We start from the raw sequence: 18,300 nt of genomic DNA, 5'->3' as shown, positions 1-18,300 counted from the left end.
AAATGGAAATTTAGCCAAAAAATTGGTGTTTTGGCACTGTTTTTATTTTATATTTTTAACGCTGTTCATCCAAGGGGTTTGGTCAAATGTTATTTTTATAGGGCAGATTCTTACGGAGATACTTAATATGTATACATTTTAAAATTTATTTAGACTTTACACTATATTATCATTTTAGGAACAAAAAATAATAATTTTTGTATCTCCATAGCCTGGGAGCGACATTTTTTATTTTTTTTGTTGGGCGACTATCTAGGGGCTCATTTTTTGCGGGATGAGATGGCGGTTTTATTGGCACTAATTGGGGGTGCATATGACATTTACACTTAGTTTTTTTTTTTTTTTTTTACGCTGTTCATCCGGGGGGGGGGGGGGGTTAAATGTTATTTTATGGAGAAGATTTTTACGGACGTGGCGATGCCCAATATGTATGGCTCTCAGACTTTGGAGACGCTAAGCAGGCATCCTCAAACTGCGGCCTTCCAGATGTTGTAAAACTACAATTCCCACCATGCCCTGCTGATAGGTTGTCTGGGCATGCTGGGAGTTATAGTTTTACAAAATCTTGAGGGCCGCAGTTTGAGGATGTCTGCACTAAAACTAGTGGCAGCACCCCTGGGTGGTTCTAGGGTCTCACAGCTAAGTGCTGTGGACCCCAACCACCAGAGACAATAAATCAGTTACATTTTTATTTATTTTCCCTTCTAACTAACCCTAACTAACTCTCCCTTCTATCCCTGCCTAATCGTGCCTCTCCCTAGGTGCCGACGGGGGGTTCGCAGGAGCTGGTGAGGACGGTGCTGGACGGTGCAGGTGCAGCAGCAAGAAGAGAAGGGGAGATAGGAGTGCAGGGAGTTTAAATCTCACGCCTCTCTCCAGCACCAAGGACAGCACCAATCAGCACCAAGGCCAGCACCGCCGCCCCCAAATGCTCGGACTGTGATTGGTGGTGTGTAATCACACCACCAATCACTGTCCTTTTCCGGTTCATCGGGTCACCGGAGACCCGAATGGACTGGAAACGCAGCAAACCGCAGGTCTGATTTGACCAGCAGTTTGCTGCGATCGCCGATGCGGGGGGGTCACATGACACCCCCCCGGCATTGTGACAGGATGCCCGCTGAATGATTTCAGCGGACATCCTGTTCTGATTAACCCCCGCTGCGCCACAATGTATTTTTAAAGTTAGCACGTACCGGTACGTCCTGGTTCCTTAAGGACTCGGCAACCGTGGCGTACCGGTATGTCCTAAGTCCTTAAGGGGTTAAGAGTACTGATCCTGATGTGTCTGCTAAACTGGGAACTTGAGATTAGCTGTTATCGGTGGAACAGGACGCAGTGCTTCTGAGCGTGGGAGACATCATAGCAGCTAGCAGCTGGGTTCAGGAGGAACTGACTGAGGGGAAGATTTATCAAACTAGTGTAAAGTAGAACTGGCTTAGTTGTCCATAGCAACCAACCAGATTCCACCTTTCGTTTTCCAAACAAGCTCTCAAAACTGAAAGATGGAATCTGATTGGTTGCTATGGGCATCTAAGCCAATTCTACTTTACACCAGTTTGAAAAATGACTCCCCCCGAGCCTGCAGAAGGAGAAACTGCTAAGCATTGTAAATATAATTGGTCAGAAAGAATGTTATTACTCACGTACACAATACAGATTATTCTGAAAAAGAGCTTGAAAGTGTAGGCAGGTATCCTCTGATTTATGGAACACATCAGTGATTTATAGAATGCACCAAATAGTTAATAAAATGATAAGACACTGTAATAATAAGGTGCATGTAATGTTACAGATTCTACCTATGCATTTTGGAGGGTTAGAACTCCACGTTCCCTTTTCTGTGCAGGACGCAAAGGTTTCACCATATAAGACAGATTTGGGGTTGTTGCATTGATATTGAATAGTATCCAAGAAGGTATATTCATCCTTTTCTGGGAAAAATATCCCATTGAGAATTGAAGCTGGATGGGGGCAAATCACAGCTGAAAAGAGAAAAACATATAGCTGGTGAATGACAAGTTATCTAAATTGGGTTTTAATTTAATACAATGATATATTTTTAAAAATATTTTTGGTGATTACATTTTTTTTATTTGACCATAGTTCACGTGCCAGTTTTGCAGTTTATACAGGCACAGGATGAGGAGAATTTTCACATAATCATGCAGCTAGCCATACAGTTCACATAGCTCATTCAGCTAGCAGCTCCCCCTAATAAGGCCTCCTGCACACGACCATATGGCTTTTTTAGTGTTTCGCAGTCCGTTTTTTACAGATCCGTTGTTCCGTTTTTTGTTTCCGTTGTGTTTCCGTTTCCGTTCCATTTTTCCGTATGGCATATACAGTATGCAGTAATTACATAGAAGAAATTGGCCTGGGCATAACATTTTCAATGGATGGTTCCGCAAAAACTGAATGGATACGGAAGACATACGGAATACATTCCGTATGTGTTCTGTTTATTTTTGCGGACCCATTGACTTGAATGGAGCCGCAGAACATGATTTGCGGGCAATAATAGGACATGTTCTATCTTTCAACAGAACGGAAAAACGGAAAGCATACGGAGTACATTCCATTTTTTTTGCGGAACCATTGAAATGAATGGTTCTGTATACGGAACGCAAAAAACGGCCCATAAATTGTGTGCAGGAGGCCTAAATACGCATTCTCAGTTTGACCATGTGTCCTCAATGAGGAGAGGAAAGTTGACCACTGTCAGACACCTGTGGTGACAGATTATCTATTCTGAGAACAAAAGGATGGGACATGTTAAAATTCTATATGCTGGTCCCTCTTCTGCCAAAATCTCAGGAAGGTGTCCAATACATTGCATACAGTCGGCCGGCCCAGCTGGAATCCATGGATTCCTCCCACATTAATGCGTATATACCAGCCGTACACATGGGATGACTGGTAGCTGAAGGCTTGTTCTCTTTCAGTCTCATTCACAGTTTTGTCAATAGGAGAGGGGAAAAAGCCACTGCCAGAGACTTCTAAGAACAAATCACTGGGCACTGTAAGTCCACTATATGAGTCAGGAGGCCCCATACACATTAGATGTTTGGTTAAATCCGATGAAATTGTCAACCCTTAACTTTACACTTAAAAGGGTTTTCCAGGGATTTTTTTTACTGATGTCCTATTGGATAGGTCATCTTTTGGATAGGTCATCAGTATTTGATTGTGGGGGGTGTGACACCTAGGACCTCCATGATCAGCTGTTTGAGAAGGCACTCCTGTGAGCACCGCGGCCATCTCGCAGCTCACCAAGCACAGTGCTGTACATTGTATAGTGGCTGGGCTTTGTACTGCGCTCAGCCCCATGCTCCTAGCCAATGTGACCGATGAACATGACGTCACTGGCCCAAAAAAAGCAGAGAGAACGCTTACGGCAGCCCAATGGTCCATAGACACAATGGGTAGGAGAGGACCCCCATTGACTGCTATGGGAGAGTTTTCTAGGCAGGCGCTGTGACCATGCTGAGGTCAGGAGGGAGCTGTGATACCACCTATTGTGAATGGCGGATCCTGTGTAGTCTGTACACAAAGGTGCTATAATAAGGCTACAATGATAAGGAGATGACAGCAGTAAAGTCATCTGTACAGACCAAGAAGTGGTCTTAGTGGCCAGTGCGAGAACTGTAGGTGTTATGGTTTTTGTTTAAATATAGATATTGACATGCAAAATTAAAAATAACATCACCAAAAATGCTTTAAAAACTTGTTTTACATAAAAATGTGCTTTAAAGGGAACCTGTCACGGGGATTTTGTGTATAGAGCTGAGGACATGGGCTGCTAGATCGCCGCTAGCACATCCGTAATACCCAGTCCCTATAGCTCTGTGTGCTTTTATGGTGTAAAAAAACCGATTTGATACATATGCAAATTAACCTGAGATGAGTCCTGTACGTGAGATCAGTCAGGGACCCCAAATCCTGGCGACGGGTTCCCTTTAAACAATAGTTTATTTTCTGATGACACATTTCCTTTAACACTTGCTGTATCTAATGTGTATTGCCGACTTTAGACTGGGGATTTAAAGAGGTTGTTTCATCTGGGACTTTGCATATCACTTGATATACCATCAAAGTCAGATAGCTGCAGGTCCAACCTCTAAGACCCGCACCAATCTCTAAAATGGGCCCCTTAAAGTTCATAAGAGCACACCATGCATATGCGGCGTGCTCTCCATTCATTTCTATAGGAGTACCGCAAATAGCTGAGCGAGCACGGCCACCGCTCCATTTACCTCTATGGGAGTGCCGGAAATAGTCGAGCCAGTGCTTGTCTATATTCAGCAGTCCCATAGAAATAAATGGATGGCACTGCTGCTCATCGCTCACTTTGGGGGAAACACGTGCGGGTCCCACGGGTGAGTTAAACCCTTTGGGCTCATGCACACGAACGTTTTTAGCGTTCCGTATACGGGCCGTATTTTGATTCAGTATACAGTCCGTATACGGAACCATTCATTTCAATTGGTCCGCGAAAGATGCGGACAGCACTATGTGTCCGTTGCTGTGTTCCGTGGGCCCGCAAAAATTATTTTTTCGGACAAGAATAGGCTTTTCTATAATTTTCTAGGCCTCCTGTTCCGTAAATTGCGAAAGGCACTCGGGCGGCATCCGGTTTTTGCGGATCCGCAATTTGCAGACCACAAAAACTGAACTGTCTTGTGCATGAGCCCTTTTAATGACCACTCTGTTGTACTGCTGGAGGTCAGGCTAAGGCCTCTTTCACACAACCGTTTTTTTTCCATGTTTGCTGACCGTTTTTTGCATTCTTTATACAGTTCGTATACGGAACCATTCATTTCAATGGTTCCGCAAAAAAAACTAAATGTATTCCGTATGCATTCCGTTTCCATATTTACGTTTTTCCATTCCGTTCAAAGATAGAACATGTCCTATTATTGCCCGCAAATCACCTTCCGTGGCTCCATTTAAGACAATGGGTCTGCAACAAAAAAAAGGGAACACATACGGAATGTTCTCGGTATGTCTTCCATATCTGTTCCATTTTTTTGCGGAACCATCTATTGAAAATTATGCCCAGCCCAATTTTTCTATGTAATTACTGTATACTGTATATAACAACACATAATGCAACAGCACTCTACAAACCAAATAAAGTACAAAGGTATATTGTATTGCCAATGCTATGCTAATAATTTAGAGATGCTTAGCAAATACATTTAGTAAAAAATTATTTGAGCCCGTCTGCCGCACACCAAGGCGATCTCTATAAGACGGGTCCTAACACTAAACTCACCTCTTGGGTGCCATAACAGCGACCATGAAATTCAGGAAGTGTAGGTCCCACATGCATGCTGGGCCCCTTTTGGTTTATATCTCTGTGGTGCCAAAATGGCCTCCAATGAATACCAGGGACTACAAATAGGAGTCAACCACGTCTCCCATACAAACTACAAAACAAAGAGGGGGAGGTCAGCACATCCCAATGCGCAGGTGCACGTATACTGTATATACCATATGGAACATCGGAACCGAAACGCAAACACAAGGGAAACAAAAAAAACCTGAACAGATCCATAAAAACTGACCGCAAAATACTGAAAAAGCCATACAGTGGTTTGAAAGAGGCCTAAGGCAGAATAATACACTATACCATGCGTGGCCAACCTACGGCTCTCCAGCTATTGTAAAACTACAACTCCCACCATGCCCTGCTGTAGGCTGATACCTGTAGGTAGTCTTGGCATGCTGGGAGTTGTAGTTTTGCAACAGCTGGATAGCCTCAGGTTGGCCATCCCTGCACTATACCCACAGATAAGGCTCTGTATGCAGTAGCCCAGCCACTATATGCTCTGTGCTGGAGCGGCTGCACCCCATCCCTGAGATTTCTTTGTCAACTGAGTCCCATTCCTATGCAGACAATACAAGTAAGTGGTCAGATCCAATATGGCTGCCCCAGGAAAGTGAATAAAAAAAAAAAATCTAATTAATAGCTGAAATATTAAAGAAGGAACAAACATATTTGTTGTCTAGATAATTATGTCATTAATAAAACTAAATCCATGACACAATCTAGCTCTTGGCAATCTCAGAAAAAAACATTGAAAGTGAACTTGTTTGTAAAAGAAGTAATGTCTTAAATGTGCTGTCTGAAGATGAAGTTACACATTCTACACAATTATTAAAGATTAAGCCTCTAAAATATGAGTATTTTACATGAGGTTTTCATGAAGCCTAGAAAAAGGGCCTGGTTTGCTGGAGTTGGGGCAGGGGAGCGGGCTCCCAATTTCAACAATATCCACTCCTGCTTTGTAGGTGATGAGACTGATCAGGAGCCACAATTTAGAAGCTCTTTGCTCAGGGCTTTCAGTTTGAGATGAAGTAAGGCATTGCCAAGGCTTGTGGGAGGCGGAGGATCGGATGTATGGTACAGCATGAACTCTGAGGCACTCAATGTTTTGGAGAAACTGGCAGGTGGACCCAGATTCTGGTAGTGAGGGAATTTAGTGACCTGATGATCTAGGATTTATTTTGGATTTGAATTGTACATTCTGTTTGCTGTGGACAAGAAAATAAAACTGGCTCATGCCACTTGTACCCAAATTAAGACCCACAGGAAGGTGATCCGCTCCCATCTGGATGAGGCGAGTATAATTATTTTTTCAGCCACTATTTTAATAAGAATATATTTGCCACCACAAAGCGAAAGGAAATTCGACTTTGCCGCAAATTGGATTTTTTCTAAACTCCGGATCAAATGATGCTTTGATTCGCTCAGCACTACTATGGACATCTGCACATCATACATTTAGTCGTGGTAGGCCTGGGAATTGTAGCTTTGCCCCATTTTATCCTGGGGTGTCACTTTAAATGATAAAATTGTGAATGCATGCCTCCAATAGGAGAAACTTACTGCATATGGATGTATGCCCTGTTCACATTAGCATAATGGCTTCCAACAAACTCAAATGTTCACCAACAGGTCCCATTGACTCAATCCTGGCACATTTCTGTATATTATTCTAACCTGCTAAGTCATTTTTAAATGATTATGGTAAAATTACCTTCACATTGTGGGACATCGTAACTCCAAGTTCCATCCTCTTGACAATATCGGTGATCTTTTCTTGATATCATATTGTATCTTTAAAAAACAGGCAGATTGCATAGAGTTAACCGGTTTAAAGTGAATAAGGCGTTCATTACATAATAAAAAGGTTATAATTATAGTTAAGCAGACACATGGATTTTCGAGTTCGGCGGGTTCGGCCGAACTTCACAAAAAAGTTCGAGTTCGGAACCTGAACTTGACACAAACTTAACCCGAAACTGAACCCCATTGAAGTCAATAGGGGTCCAAACTTTTGAGCACTAAAATGGCTGTAAAAAAGTAATGGAAAGGGCTAAAGGGCTGCAAATGGCATCAAAATGTGGTTAAGAGCATGGCAAGTGCTCTGCAAACAAATGTGGATAGGGAAATGACTTCAAATAACATAAAATACGTAAAAATTAAAAATAATAATCTTGATCTTGGAGCACAAGTCCATATGGAGTAGGAGGAGGCAGTGGACGTGGCAGTGTAGGTGGAAGCGGCGGTAGAGGATGAGGAGGTAGCCTACACAGCTTTTTGGTTTTATTTTTTATAATTTTTTTTCTTCCAATTAGGGTACACCCCAAAATATAACCTGTGATAACCCCCTTCAGCCGTGCTAAACAAATGTTCAGACAATACACTGGCTGCAGGGCAGGCCAGCACCTCCAAGGGGTAAAGGGCAAGCTCAGGCCATATGCCCAATTTGTAGACCCAGAAGTTGAAGGGGGCAGACCCGTCATTCAGTACGTGTAGGCGTGTGCACACATACTGCTCCACCATGTCGCACGTCTCCGTGATGTCCACGATTCAATTGGATATCTTCTCTATCAACTTTTGATGTTCTTTTCTGCGCCTACCATGTTGATTACGGTTAGCGACGAATCAGGGTTCCACGCCGGAGAGGGATCGTGAGAAAGAGAGACCACATCCAAGGGAGGTCAATGGCTGCAATGTAATCGAGCGGAAATGTGGGACAAGTTATTAAAGCAGAAGGATCAAATGAAAGGGCCAATTAAAGACAAATGTAAGAAATTTAAGTCCCTGTCACCTATGCAGAGCACTGTTTTTTCATTTCTAGAAATGGGTTAATGTCACCCACCAATGGAACAGATGATTATAAAAAATTTGGGTCACTGTCACCTATGCAGAGCAGGGGTTTATTTACGGCAAAAATGGTAAAATGTCACCCAAGAATGTAACAGAAAAATTCATAAAATTTAGTAATCTGTCAACTAGGTAGAGCAGGAGTATATCACAGCCAAAAATTGGTGAATTTCACCCAAAAAATGTAACAGACAAATGAGTGAAATTTGTTTACCTGTCTACTAGGTAGAGCAGGGGTATATCACAGCCAAAAATTGGTGAATTTCACCCGAAAATGTAACAGACAAATTAGTGAAATGACATAAAATAAAATACGCACAAATTAAAAAAAATAATCTTGATGTATGAGGTGAAGGTCCATATAGAGTAGGAGGTTGAGGAGGTGGTGGACACAGCGGTGTAGGTGGAAGCGGCGGTGGAGGAGGATGAGGTAGCCAATACTGGTTTTTAGTTTATATATATATATATATATATATATATATATATATATATTTTTATTTTTTTTTTATTTTTTTTTTTAATTAGGGTACACCCCAAAAGAGTGGGAAATATCAAAAATACAACAATGAGCAATTGCGCTGTAGTATAACAATGGCTGGGTAAGGCCGCTATACATGTCTATTTTGCACAAGTTAATGACACGTCTTGTGGGATCCATGCCTGGTTCATTTTAATGAACGTGAGCTTGTCCACATTGGCTGTGGACAGGCGGCTGCGCTTGTCTGTGATAACGCCTCCTGCCGTGATGAACACACGTTTAGATAATTCACTGGCTGAAGGGCAGGCCACCTCCTCCAAGGCATAAAGGGCAAGCTCAGACCATGTGCCCAATTTGGAGACCCAGAAGTTGAAGGGGGCAGACCCGTCATTTAGTACGTGTAGGCGTGTGCACACATACTGCTCCACCATGTTGCTGAAATGCTGCCTCCTGCTAAGACGTTCCATATCAGCTAGTGGTGCTGGTTGTTGTGGCGTGCTGACAAAGCTTTTCCACATTTTGGCCATGCTAACCCTGCCTTCTGAGGTGCTGGTGGTGGGAATACAACCAGCAGCGCGTCTACCAGCGTGCTCTTGTACTCCCGCATCTTACAATCACGCTCCAGTGACAAAATTAAGGGCGGTACGTTGTCCTTCTAACAGGGATCCAGCAGCGTGGCCACCCAGTAATAAGCACAAGTTAGAATGTGGGCAACTCGGCAGTCATTGCAGAGACACTGCAGCATGTAATCGCTCATGTGTGTCAGGCTGCCCAGATGCAATAAAAAGCTGTCCTCTGTTGGAGGTGTATAGTCTGTGTCCTCTGTATCCCCCCAGCCACGCACCAGTGATGGCCATGAGCTGGTTTGGGTGCCACCCTGCTGTGAACACGGTTCCTCCTCCTCCTCCTTCTCCTCCTCCTCTACCTCATCATCCTCCAGAACTGTACCCTGGCTGGACAATTGTGTACCTGGCATTTGTGGGTGCAGGAACCCACCCTCGGAGCCACTTGTGAATGACTGGCCGGAAACCCTATGAAATGATCCCTCTTCCTTTTCCTCCTCCTGTGCCACATCCTCTTCCATCATCGCCAGCAGCGTTTTTTCAAGGAGGCATAGAAGTGGGATAGTAATGCTGAGAACGGCGTTATCGGCACTGGCCATGTTGGTGGAGTACTCAAAACAGTGCAACAAGGAACACAGGTCTTGCATGGAGGCCCAGTCATTGGTGGTGAAGTGGTGCTGTTCCGCAGAGCACCCGTGCGTGCTGCAGCTGAAACTCCACTATTGCCTGCTGCTGCTCGCACAGTCTGGCCAGCATGTGCAAGATGGAGTTCCCCCTTTTGGGCACTCCACATATGAGGCGGTGAGTGGGAAGGCCGATATTACTTTGCAGCTCTGACAGGCCAGCAGCAGCAGGGTGAGAACGCCGAAAGCACGCACAGATGGTCCACACTTTCTGCAGCAGCTCTGACATATTGGGGTAATTTTTAAGGAACCTCTGCACCACCAAATTCAGGACATGCGCCAGGCAAGGGATGTGCGTCAAACCGGCTAGTCCCAGTGTCACAGGGCGCCGGCGACGTGATCTTCCTGCGCTGCGCCGCCGGCATCCTGCCTCTCTTCCTGAGTGGTGACAAAAGCGGCGTCCCCGTCTCCCAGGTAACAGGGGGCAGAGCGGACCCGACCACGCTCCTGCTGTCTGTGCGGTCGGCGTCCTCCGTTCCCCTGGCAACAGTATCAGGCTGAGCACCGAGCTGGCAACTCGGTGCTCGGCTTCTGTGTCTGAGCAGGTCATGTGAAGCTGGCCAAGTCACATGGCCTTAGCCTTTCACTATTTATACAGGCAGCCTGCTGGCCACAGGTTGCTTGCTATTTTGGTCCTGTGCCTACTGCTACTACTCAGTGCTTCTGATACTCTGGATTTTGACCCTTGGCTTTTGTTCCTGACCCGACCTCACCTGCCCTTGTGTACTGACGTGACCTTCAGGTTTGACTCTCGACTTGTGCTCTGACCCGTCCTTGCTATTCCTTGTGTACTGACGTGACATCCTGGTTTGACCCTAGGCGTGTTTGTTAACCGTTATTGTTACCCCTGTTTGTCTACGTTAGTGTTGATCTCTGGCATTTCAGTATTGCTCCTGACACTTTACATGACTTCGGATCCATCTGCAGGGTTCCCTCTTACTGCCTCTGCCTGGCTATATTCTGTCTCTGTCCGCTCTGCCTCTCTGCACTTATAGAGGTTCGGGACCGTTGCCCAGTTATGCCCCGTCGCCTAGGACGGGTAGTGTAAGTAGGCAGGGACAGAGACGTAGGTGGCAGCTAGTGGGTGCACTTCCTCTTACCCTCTCCCTAGTGCATGACACCCAGAGCTGCTACGAGATTTCGCAAACCACCAGGCCGGGCTTGAGGCTCACTGGCACCAACCATCAATCGGTCTGTTGTTCAAGGACCGTCCACAGCTCCTACGCGGTGTGGGGTTTGTCCCCCAAACAGATACGTTTTAAAACTGCCTGCTGTCGTTTACCCCTGGCTGTGCTGAAGTAGGTGGTCAAGGTGTTACGCTGACTGGATTGGGAGGCGGTAGAGGATGAGGAAGCGGAGTAGGAGGAGGAAGCAACAGGAGGCAAACTGAAGCGCCCTGCAATCCTCGGTGGTGGAAGGACATGCGTCAAACTGCTATCTCGCCTCAGGCGCAGCCGCCACTGCATTTACCCAGTGTGCTGTTAGGGAGATATAACTTCCCTGACCGCGCTTACTGGTCCACGTATCCGTAGTTCGGTGGACCTTGCCACAGATAGCGTTGCGCAGTGCACACCTGATTTTGTCCCCCACTTGGTTGGCAGGGAAGGGATTGCTCGCCTGGAAAAGGGGGCTGCTGGGCACAACGTACTATGGGACAGCCACCGCCATAAGGCTTTTAAAACTCTCTGTCTCCACCAGATGGAATGACAGCATTTCAAAGGCCAGTAATTTTGAAATGCTGGCATTCAGGGCCAGGGATCGCGGGTGGTTAGGGGTTACTTCCTCTTCCACTCCAGTGTTTGGGAGATGGAGAGCTGAACACTTCCGTGGGACATTGTGGAGATGCTTGGTGACCCAGGTGGTGGTGTTGCTGGCAGATCCTCTATTTGCGAGGTGGCATGTGCCACTGTCACTCCAGAGGTGGATGAAGAGGCCGAGACTGCAGCAGAAGAGGAAGCAGGAGGAGCCAGAGACCTTTCTTGTTTTTGAGATGTCTACTCCACTGCAGCTCATGCTTTGCACTTAGATGCCTGGTCCTGCAGGTTGTGCTCAGGTTGAGAACGTTTATGCCTCGCTTCAGGCTCTGATTGCACAGTGTGCAAACCACTCGTGTCTTATCGTCAGCACATTGTCTGAAGAACTGCCACGCCAGGGAACTCTTTGGAGCTGGCTTTGGTGTGCTCGGTTCCTTGCTGCGTTGGGCAGTGGCAGGCGTACTGTTTAGCGGATGGCCGCTCCGTTTTTGCACCCTGCTCCCTCTTCTGCTGTGTTGGTGGCTCTGTGCGACCACCGCCTCTTCCTCTGAACTACACAGGTCATTCACATGACCTTGATTCCATGTGGGGTCGAGGACCTCATCGTCCTCCACATCATCTTCCACCCAGTCTTCACCCCTGCTCTCCTTGTCGGTCTGCAGAAAGCCACAGCAATTGGCACCTGTGTTTCGTCATCATCCGAGACGTGCTGCGGTGGTCCTCCCATGTACTCATCTTGAAACATAAGTGGTTGGGCATCGGTGCACTCAATCTCTTCCACTTCTGGTGCAGGGCTATGTGGATGGCCCTGGGAAACCCTGCTAGCAGAGTCATCAAAAAGCTGAAGAGACTGCTGCATGACTTGGGGCTCAGACTGCTTGGCTGATTTGCAAGGGGGTGAGGTGAAAGACTGATTGACGTTGGCTGCAAGTGCTAACTCTGATATTTCAGCAGGAGACTGGGTGGGAGACAATGTGAAGGAACTGGAGGCACTGTCAGCAACCCAATCTCCTATCGCCTGTTCTTGTTCTGGCCTCACTATTCGTAGAGCAGCATTAGGCCAGACTAAATAACGCTGAAGGTTCTGTCACCTACTCGAACCTGAGGAAGGTGTTTCACTTGTGCATGTAGCTGGCACAGATTGACCACGTCCTCTCCCTGCAACAGGAGCTCCACCAGCAGCACCACGACCGGGGCCACATCCCTTATTTGACGCTCTCCTCATATTTCTCAAATTTAGGATCTTGCCCAAAATGGGTGTTATTTTTTATAACAGAATATAACACCAGTATCTAACATGTGTGTTTCACACTGACAGATGCAGCCAAGGCCGCAAATTTAGTATTTGGCTCAAAATGTTTTTTTTTTTTTTTTTTTTATAACAAAATAGAATACCAGTATCTAACGTGTGTATTTCACACTGACAGATGCAGCAAAGGCTGCAAATTTAGTATTTTGACCAAAATAGGTGTTTTTTTAAACCCAGAATATTATTACAGCATTTATAGCTTGTATGTCACACTAACAAATGTAGCATAGGCCCCAGATGTAGGATATTGCCAAAAATTGGTGTTTTGTTTAAACCCAGAATATTATTGCAGTATTTCAAGCTTGTATGTCACACGGACAGATGCAGCCAAGGCTGCAAATTTAGTATTTGGCCTAAAATGGGTGTTTTTTTAAACCCAGAATATTATTTCAGTATTTCTAGCTTGTATGTCACACTAACAAATGTAACATAGGCCCCAGATGGAAGGTATTGCCAAAAATGGGTGCTTTTTTTAAACCCAGAAAATTATTGCGGAATTTAAGCTTGTATTTAACTATGACAGATGTAGCAAACGCCGCAAAAAATATGATTTTGCCCTAAATGGGTGTTTTTTTAATAACAGAATATTACAGCAGTATATAACCCTTGTATTTCACACTGACAGATGTAGCAAGTGCTGTAAAATTTAGTATTTTGCCCAAAAAGGGTATTTTTTAAAACCCAGAAAATTATTGCTGTATTTCAAGCTTAAATTGCACACTGACTAATGCTGCATAGGCCCCAGATAGAGGGTATTGCCAAAAAGGGGTGCTTTTTTGAACCCAGAAACGTATTGCTGTATTTCAAGATTGTATTTAACAATGACAGATGCAGCAAACGCCGCAAAATTATGATTTTGCCCTAAATGGGTGTTTTTTTTAAATAACAGAATATGACAGCAGTATATCACGCTTGTATTTCACACTGACAGATGCCGCAAGGGCTGTAAAATTTAGTATTTTGCCCAAAAAGGGTGTTTTTTAAAACCCAGAATATTATTGCTGTATTTCAAACTTAAAGGAAACCTGTCACCAGGATTTTGCGCATAGAGCTGGGGACATGGGCTGCTAGATGGCCGCTAGCACATCTACAGTACACATCTACAGTACCCAGGTCCCATAGCTCTCTGCGCTTTTATTGTGTTAAAAAACAGTTTTGATTGATATGCAAATGAACTGATATGAGTCCTGTAGCCGGAGATGAGTCAAGCGGAAAGGAGCCCAGCACCGCCTTGCGTCCTCCGAATCTCCTCCTTGCTGGCTGACGTCACAGAGCTGGAGTGCCGAAATCTGGCGATGCAAGAGCTAGCGCATGCGTAGTTCGTTCCCTGTGCTGATGCCAGTACAGGGAATGAACATGATGCCGACACTGCGCATGCGCTAGCTCGCGCATCGCAAGATTTCGGCGCTCCAGCTCTGTGACGTCAGCCAGCAAGGAGGAGATTCGGAGGACGCGGGGCGGTGCTGGGCTCCTTTCCGCTTGACTCATCTCCGGATACAGGACTCATATCAGGTAATTTGCATATCAATCAAAACAGTTTTTTAACACAATAAAAGCGCAGAGAGCTATGGGGACTGGGTATTGCAGATGTGCTAGCGGCCATCTAGCTGCCCATGTCCCCAGCTCTATGCGCAAAATCCTGGTGACAGGTTTCCTTTAAATTGCACACTGACAAATGCGGCATAGGCCCCAGATGGAGGGTATTGCCAAAAATGTTAGTTTTTTTTAAACCCAGAAAATTATTGCAGTATTTCAAGCTTGAATTGCACACAGACAAAGGCTGCAAAGGCCACAGATGTAGGGTCTTGCCAAAAATGGGTGATTTTTTAAACCCAGAATATAATTGCAGTATTTCAAGTTTGTATTTGACTGTCACAAATGCACATATGCTGTGCTGGTGCACAGAACTTGCATAAAAAGGCCGCCACCGCCCACCTAACTAACAAGTGGATAAAAGTTATTTTTTTGGGTCACTAGGCTCAGGGCAGGGTAAAAAGATTGGTAGATCGCTGCGGTAACAAGCACTTCAGATTAAAGATTCTGTCCTATTCTCTCCCTCACAGCAGCAGAATCCTATCCCTACACTAATCAGAGCAGAGTGATGTGCAGCGCTACGTGACTCCAGCTTATATAGAGACTGGGTCACATGCTGCACTGGCCAATCACAGCCATGCCATTAGTAGGCATGGCTGTGATGGCTTCTAAGGGCACACAAGTTAAACGCTTGTTGATTGGCTGCTCTGCAGCCTTTCAAAAAGCACCATTAACTCGCTGAACACCGAACCCGAACTTTTACTGAAAAATTCGGGTCCGGGGTCCAAAAATCCTAAAGTTCGGAACGAACCCGAACTTTACAGTTCGGGTTCACTCAACCCTAGTTATAATTTTATCCTCCAAAGAATATCTAGTTAGGATAAAGCAATCTGAACTAAAATAATATGCTACATTATACCTTGTTGTAGGTTTAATTGATTGCATTACATGCGATGCTGGAAGTGGTCTTAGTTTTCTAAAAAAACAGGTGTGGGGGGGCACACTTCAAATGATAACACTCAGAGGGATGATAATCATACAGTTTAATAAAATTTAAATTAAGATTACACCCCTAAAACATACATAAAATGTGGTACATCATTGAATATGTTCCAATTAATTAAAATGCACACTCAATTCGCTGGATGGCTCTGAAAAGCAAGATGGCTCTATAGAGCAATATGAACTGTTGTCCACAATCAGCAAACAATTGATAATTAGAGTCCAGCACCTTCAGACTCAAGGTGATAGTGTCCTGCAAGTAAGTGGGGCAGATATATGTATTCACATCCACTGTTTATAACAGTGCCCTCTCAGTCTCATGCCCACACTTGTGCGCTGACAGTCAAGAACTTGAAAATACTGTTGTAAGGTAAACTGCTCCAAACCGAGCCCGGTCTTACCCTTCACCGCTGTTGTAGCGTTGTTCCAGGAGGCCGCACACCCGCAGCGTCCCACGTGGTGTGCTGCTGCCTGTACGCGGCGTCCCACGTGATCTGGTTTCCAATGGGACCGGATGCAAGCTCGTATGACGTATAACTTGTGCGTCAGCGTCCACTCTGTACTTTTCGATACGTGACTCTTTCTTTTCTTTGCCGGCTTTCTCGCTTTTTCCTTTGTTGTGTGTAGATCAACGCTTACTCTAGACACCGCCAGGCGCGTTTCGGGGTCTCAAGCCCCTTCCTCAGTGGCCTACTGGGTAAGCGGATCTTTGCTCTTTATAACGGGTTAGTTCCACCCTCCTTCATCCATATTGTTTCTGCTTCCACTACTCTATGGGGTGGATTTGCTTTGCAGGAACCGAACAGTCACCATGATGTGTCTTTTTGACATATATCTTATATAAAATACTTTAAAACAATAAATACAATTGCCCCATATCTATAAAATTGATATCAGAGAAGACTACAAGGTCTCACATGAAAAACGCATGTAAAACGCATCAAAACCGCATCGCGTTTCACATGCGTTTTTTCTTAAAATTCACTCAATTTTGCCATCATATGTTGGGATGACCAGCACCTTCATAGCTGGAACCATACATTTGCCTTTCCTTCAAAGATTTAGAATTTCTTTAATTTTGTGTAGGCGAATGTTGCTGATCTCTATGTAGTTAAGAGAAGCCGTCCTGCGGGGAGGGGAAATCACAGTGTCGGTAAAACGGCCAGACTACGATCTCCCATCTCCACAGGACAACCCTCACAAAAACCCAAAGACCTCAAGCTCTGCATTGAGGCCTCTAGGAATGATGGTGTCATACTCGAAGATCCTTCTGGATTCTTGTCGTGACATGTGTGCAATATGGTTTCCCCCTCTCCAGGCTTTTTTAACTTTTTCAATTGCCACAAATTTTAAACCTGTGGGATCACAGTTATGTATTAATTTAAAATGTTTAGATAGAGAGTGCGTCTCCAGGCCTTTTTTGATATTCGCCACATGCTCTGCCACTCTCTTTTTCAGCGTTCTTTTGGTTCTGGATGAAGGAGGGTGGAGCTAACCCGTTATAAAGAGCAAAGATCCGCTTACCCAGTAGGCCACTGAGGAAGGGGCTTGAGACCCCGAAACGCGCCTGGCGGTGTCTAGAGTAAGCGTTGATCTACACACAACAAAGGAAAAAGCGAGAAAGCCGGCAAAGAAAAGAAAGAGTCACGTATCGAAAAGTACAGAGTGGACGCTGACGCACAAGTTATACGTCATACGAGCTTGCATCCGGTCCCCTTGGAAACCAAATCACATGGGACGCCGCGTACAGGCAGCAGCACACCACGTGGGACGCTGCGGGTGTGCGGCCTCCTGGAACAACGCTACAACAGCGGTGAAGGGTAAGACCGGGCTCGGTTTGGAGCAGTTTACCTTACAACAGTATTTTCAAGTTCTTGACTGTCAGCGCACAAGTGTGGGCATGAGACTGAGAGGGCACTGTTATAAACAGTGGATGTGAATACATATATCTGCCCCACTTACTTGCAGGACACTATCACCTTGAGTCTGAAGGTGCTGGACTCTAATTATCAATTGTTTGCTGATTGTGGACAACAGTTCATATTGCTCTATAGAGCCATCTTGCTTTTCAGAGCCATCCAGCGAATTGAGTGTGCATTTTAATTAATTGGAACATATTCAATGATGTACCACATTTTATGTATGTTTTAGGGGTGTAATCTTAATTTAAATTTTATTAAACTGTATGATTATCATCCCTCTGAGTGTTATCATTTGAAGTGTGCCCCCCCACACCTGGTTTTTTAGACAATTCTTTACATTTGGTCCTAAGGGTGGGACCAGGGGGTGTGCACCTTACCCATATAGGAAGAGGGTGAGCCACCGCTGTCGTTTGATGGTCTTAGTTTTCTACCAGACACATTTTGACGCGGCACTCCATGTTACTGAATGTATCGTTAAGCATATTGGGGGGAATGGCAGCAATTTCCAGTTGGATGTCTTTCTTCAAATCTTCCACAGTGTGAGGTTTGTTCCGATAGTCTTTTCTTTTAAGCATACCGCAAAGGAAGGAGTCTGGTGGTAACCCAATAGGTTTGCACTATGAAGATATGCTGCACAATGCTGTACACACCCATCCTGACGAGAAGTCGAGTGACTGAGTGAAGAGGTATGGGGGTATGCACCAGGAAGTGGCAAAAGGAGGGTAAATATCCCAACCTGTCCAGCTCCTAACTCATTTCTCTGACACAAGGGTTTTCCGGCTTGTCCGAAGCTCATTATACTGAGGAGCACATTGCACATTGTTTGGTTCAGATTGCTTTGCCCTAGAAAGAGTTAATATTCGGGGCCTCTGTTGAG

General features: G+C 45.1%; 1 protein-coding gene across 1 annotated transcript in view; it reads right to left on the bottom strand.

The window, feature by feature from the left end:
- LOC122933391 (C4b-binding protein alpha chain-like) overlaps positions 1 to 18,300 on the bottom strand; it is a 107,504-nt gene that overhangs the window by 31,087 nt on the left and 58,117 nt on the right. The window contains exons 5-6 of the mRNA XM_044288360.1: positions 7,047 to 7,126; positions 1,803 to 1,985 (exon numbers count right to left, since the gene is read on the bottom strand). Coding sequence (XP_044144295.1) covers positions 1,803 to 1,985; positions 7,047 to 7,126 — 263 coding nt within the window. The remainder of the gene's footprint in view (positions 1 to 1,802; positions 1,986 to 7,046; positions 7,127 to 18,300) is intronic.

This window comes from Bufo gargarizans, chromosome 3 (assembly GCF_014858855.1).
Source record: "Bufo gargarizans isolate SCDJY-AF-19 chromosome 3, ASM1485885v1, whole genome shotgun sequence".
Classification (NCBI taxonomy): Eukaryota; Metazoa; Chordata; class Amphibia; order Anura; family Bufonidae; genus Bufo; species Bufo gargarizans.
The sequence above is the reverse complement of the archived record's forward strand: the minus strand, read 5'-3'. Positions and strand labels throughout refer to the sequence as shown.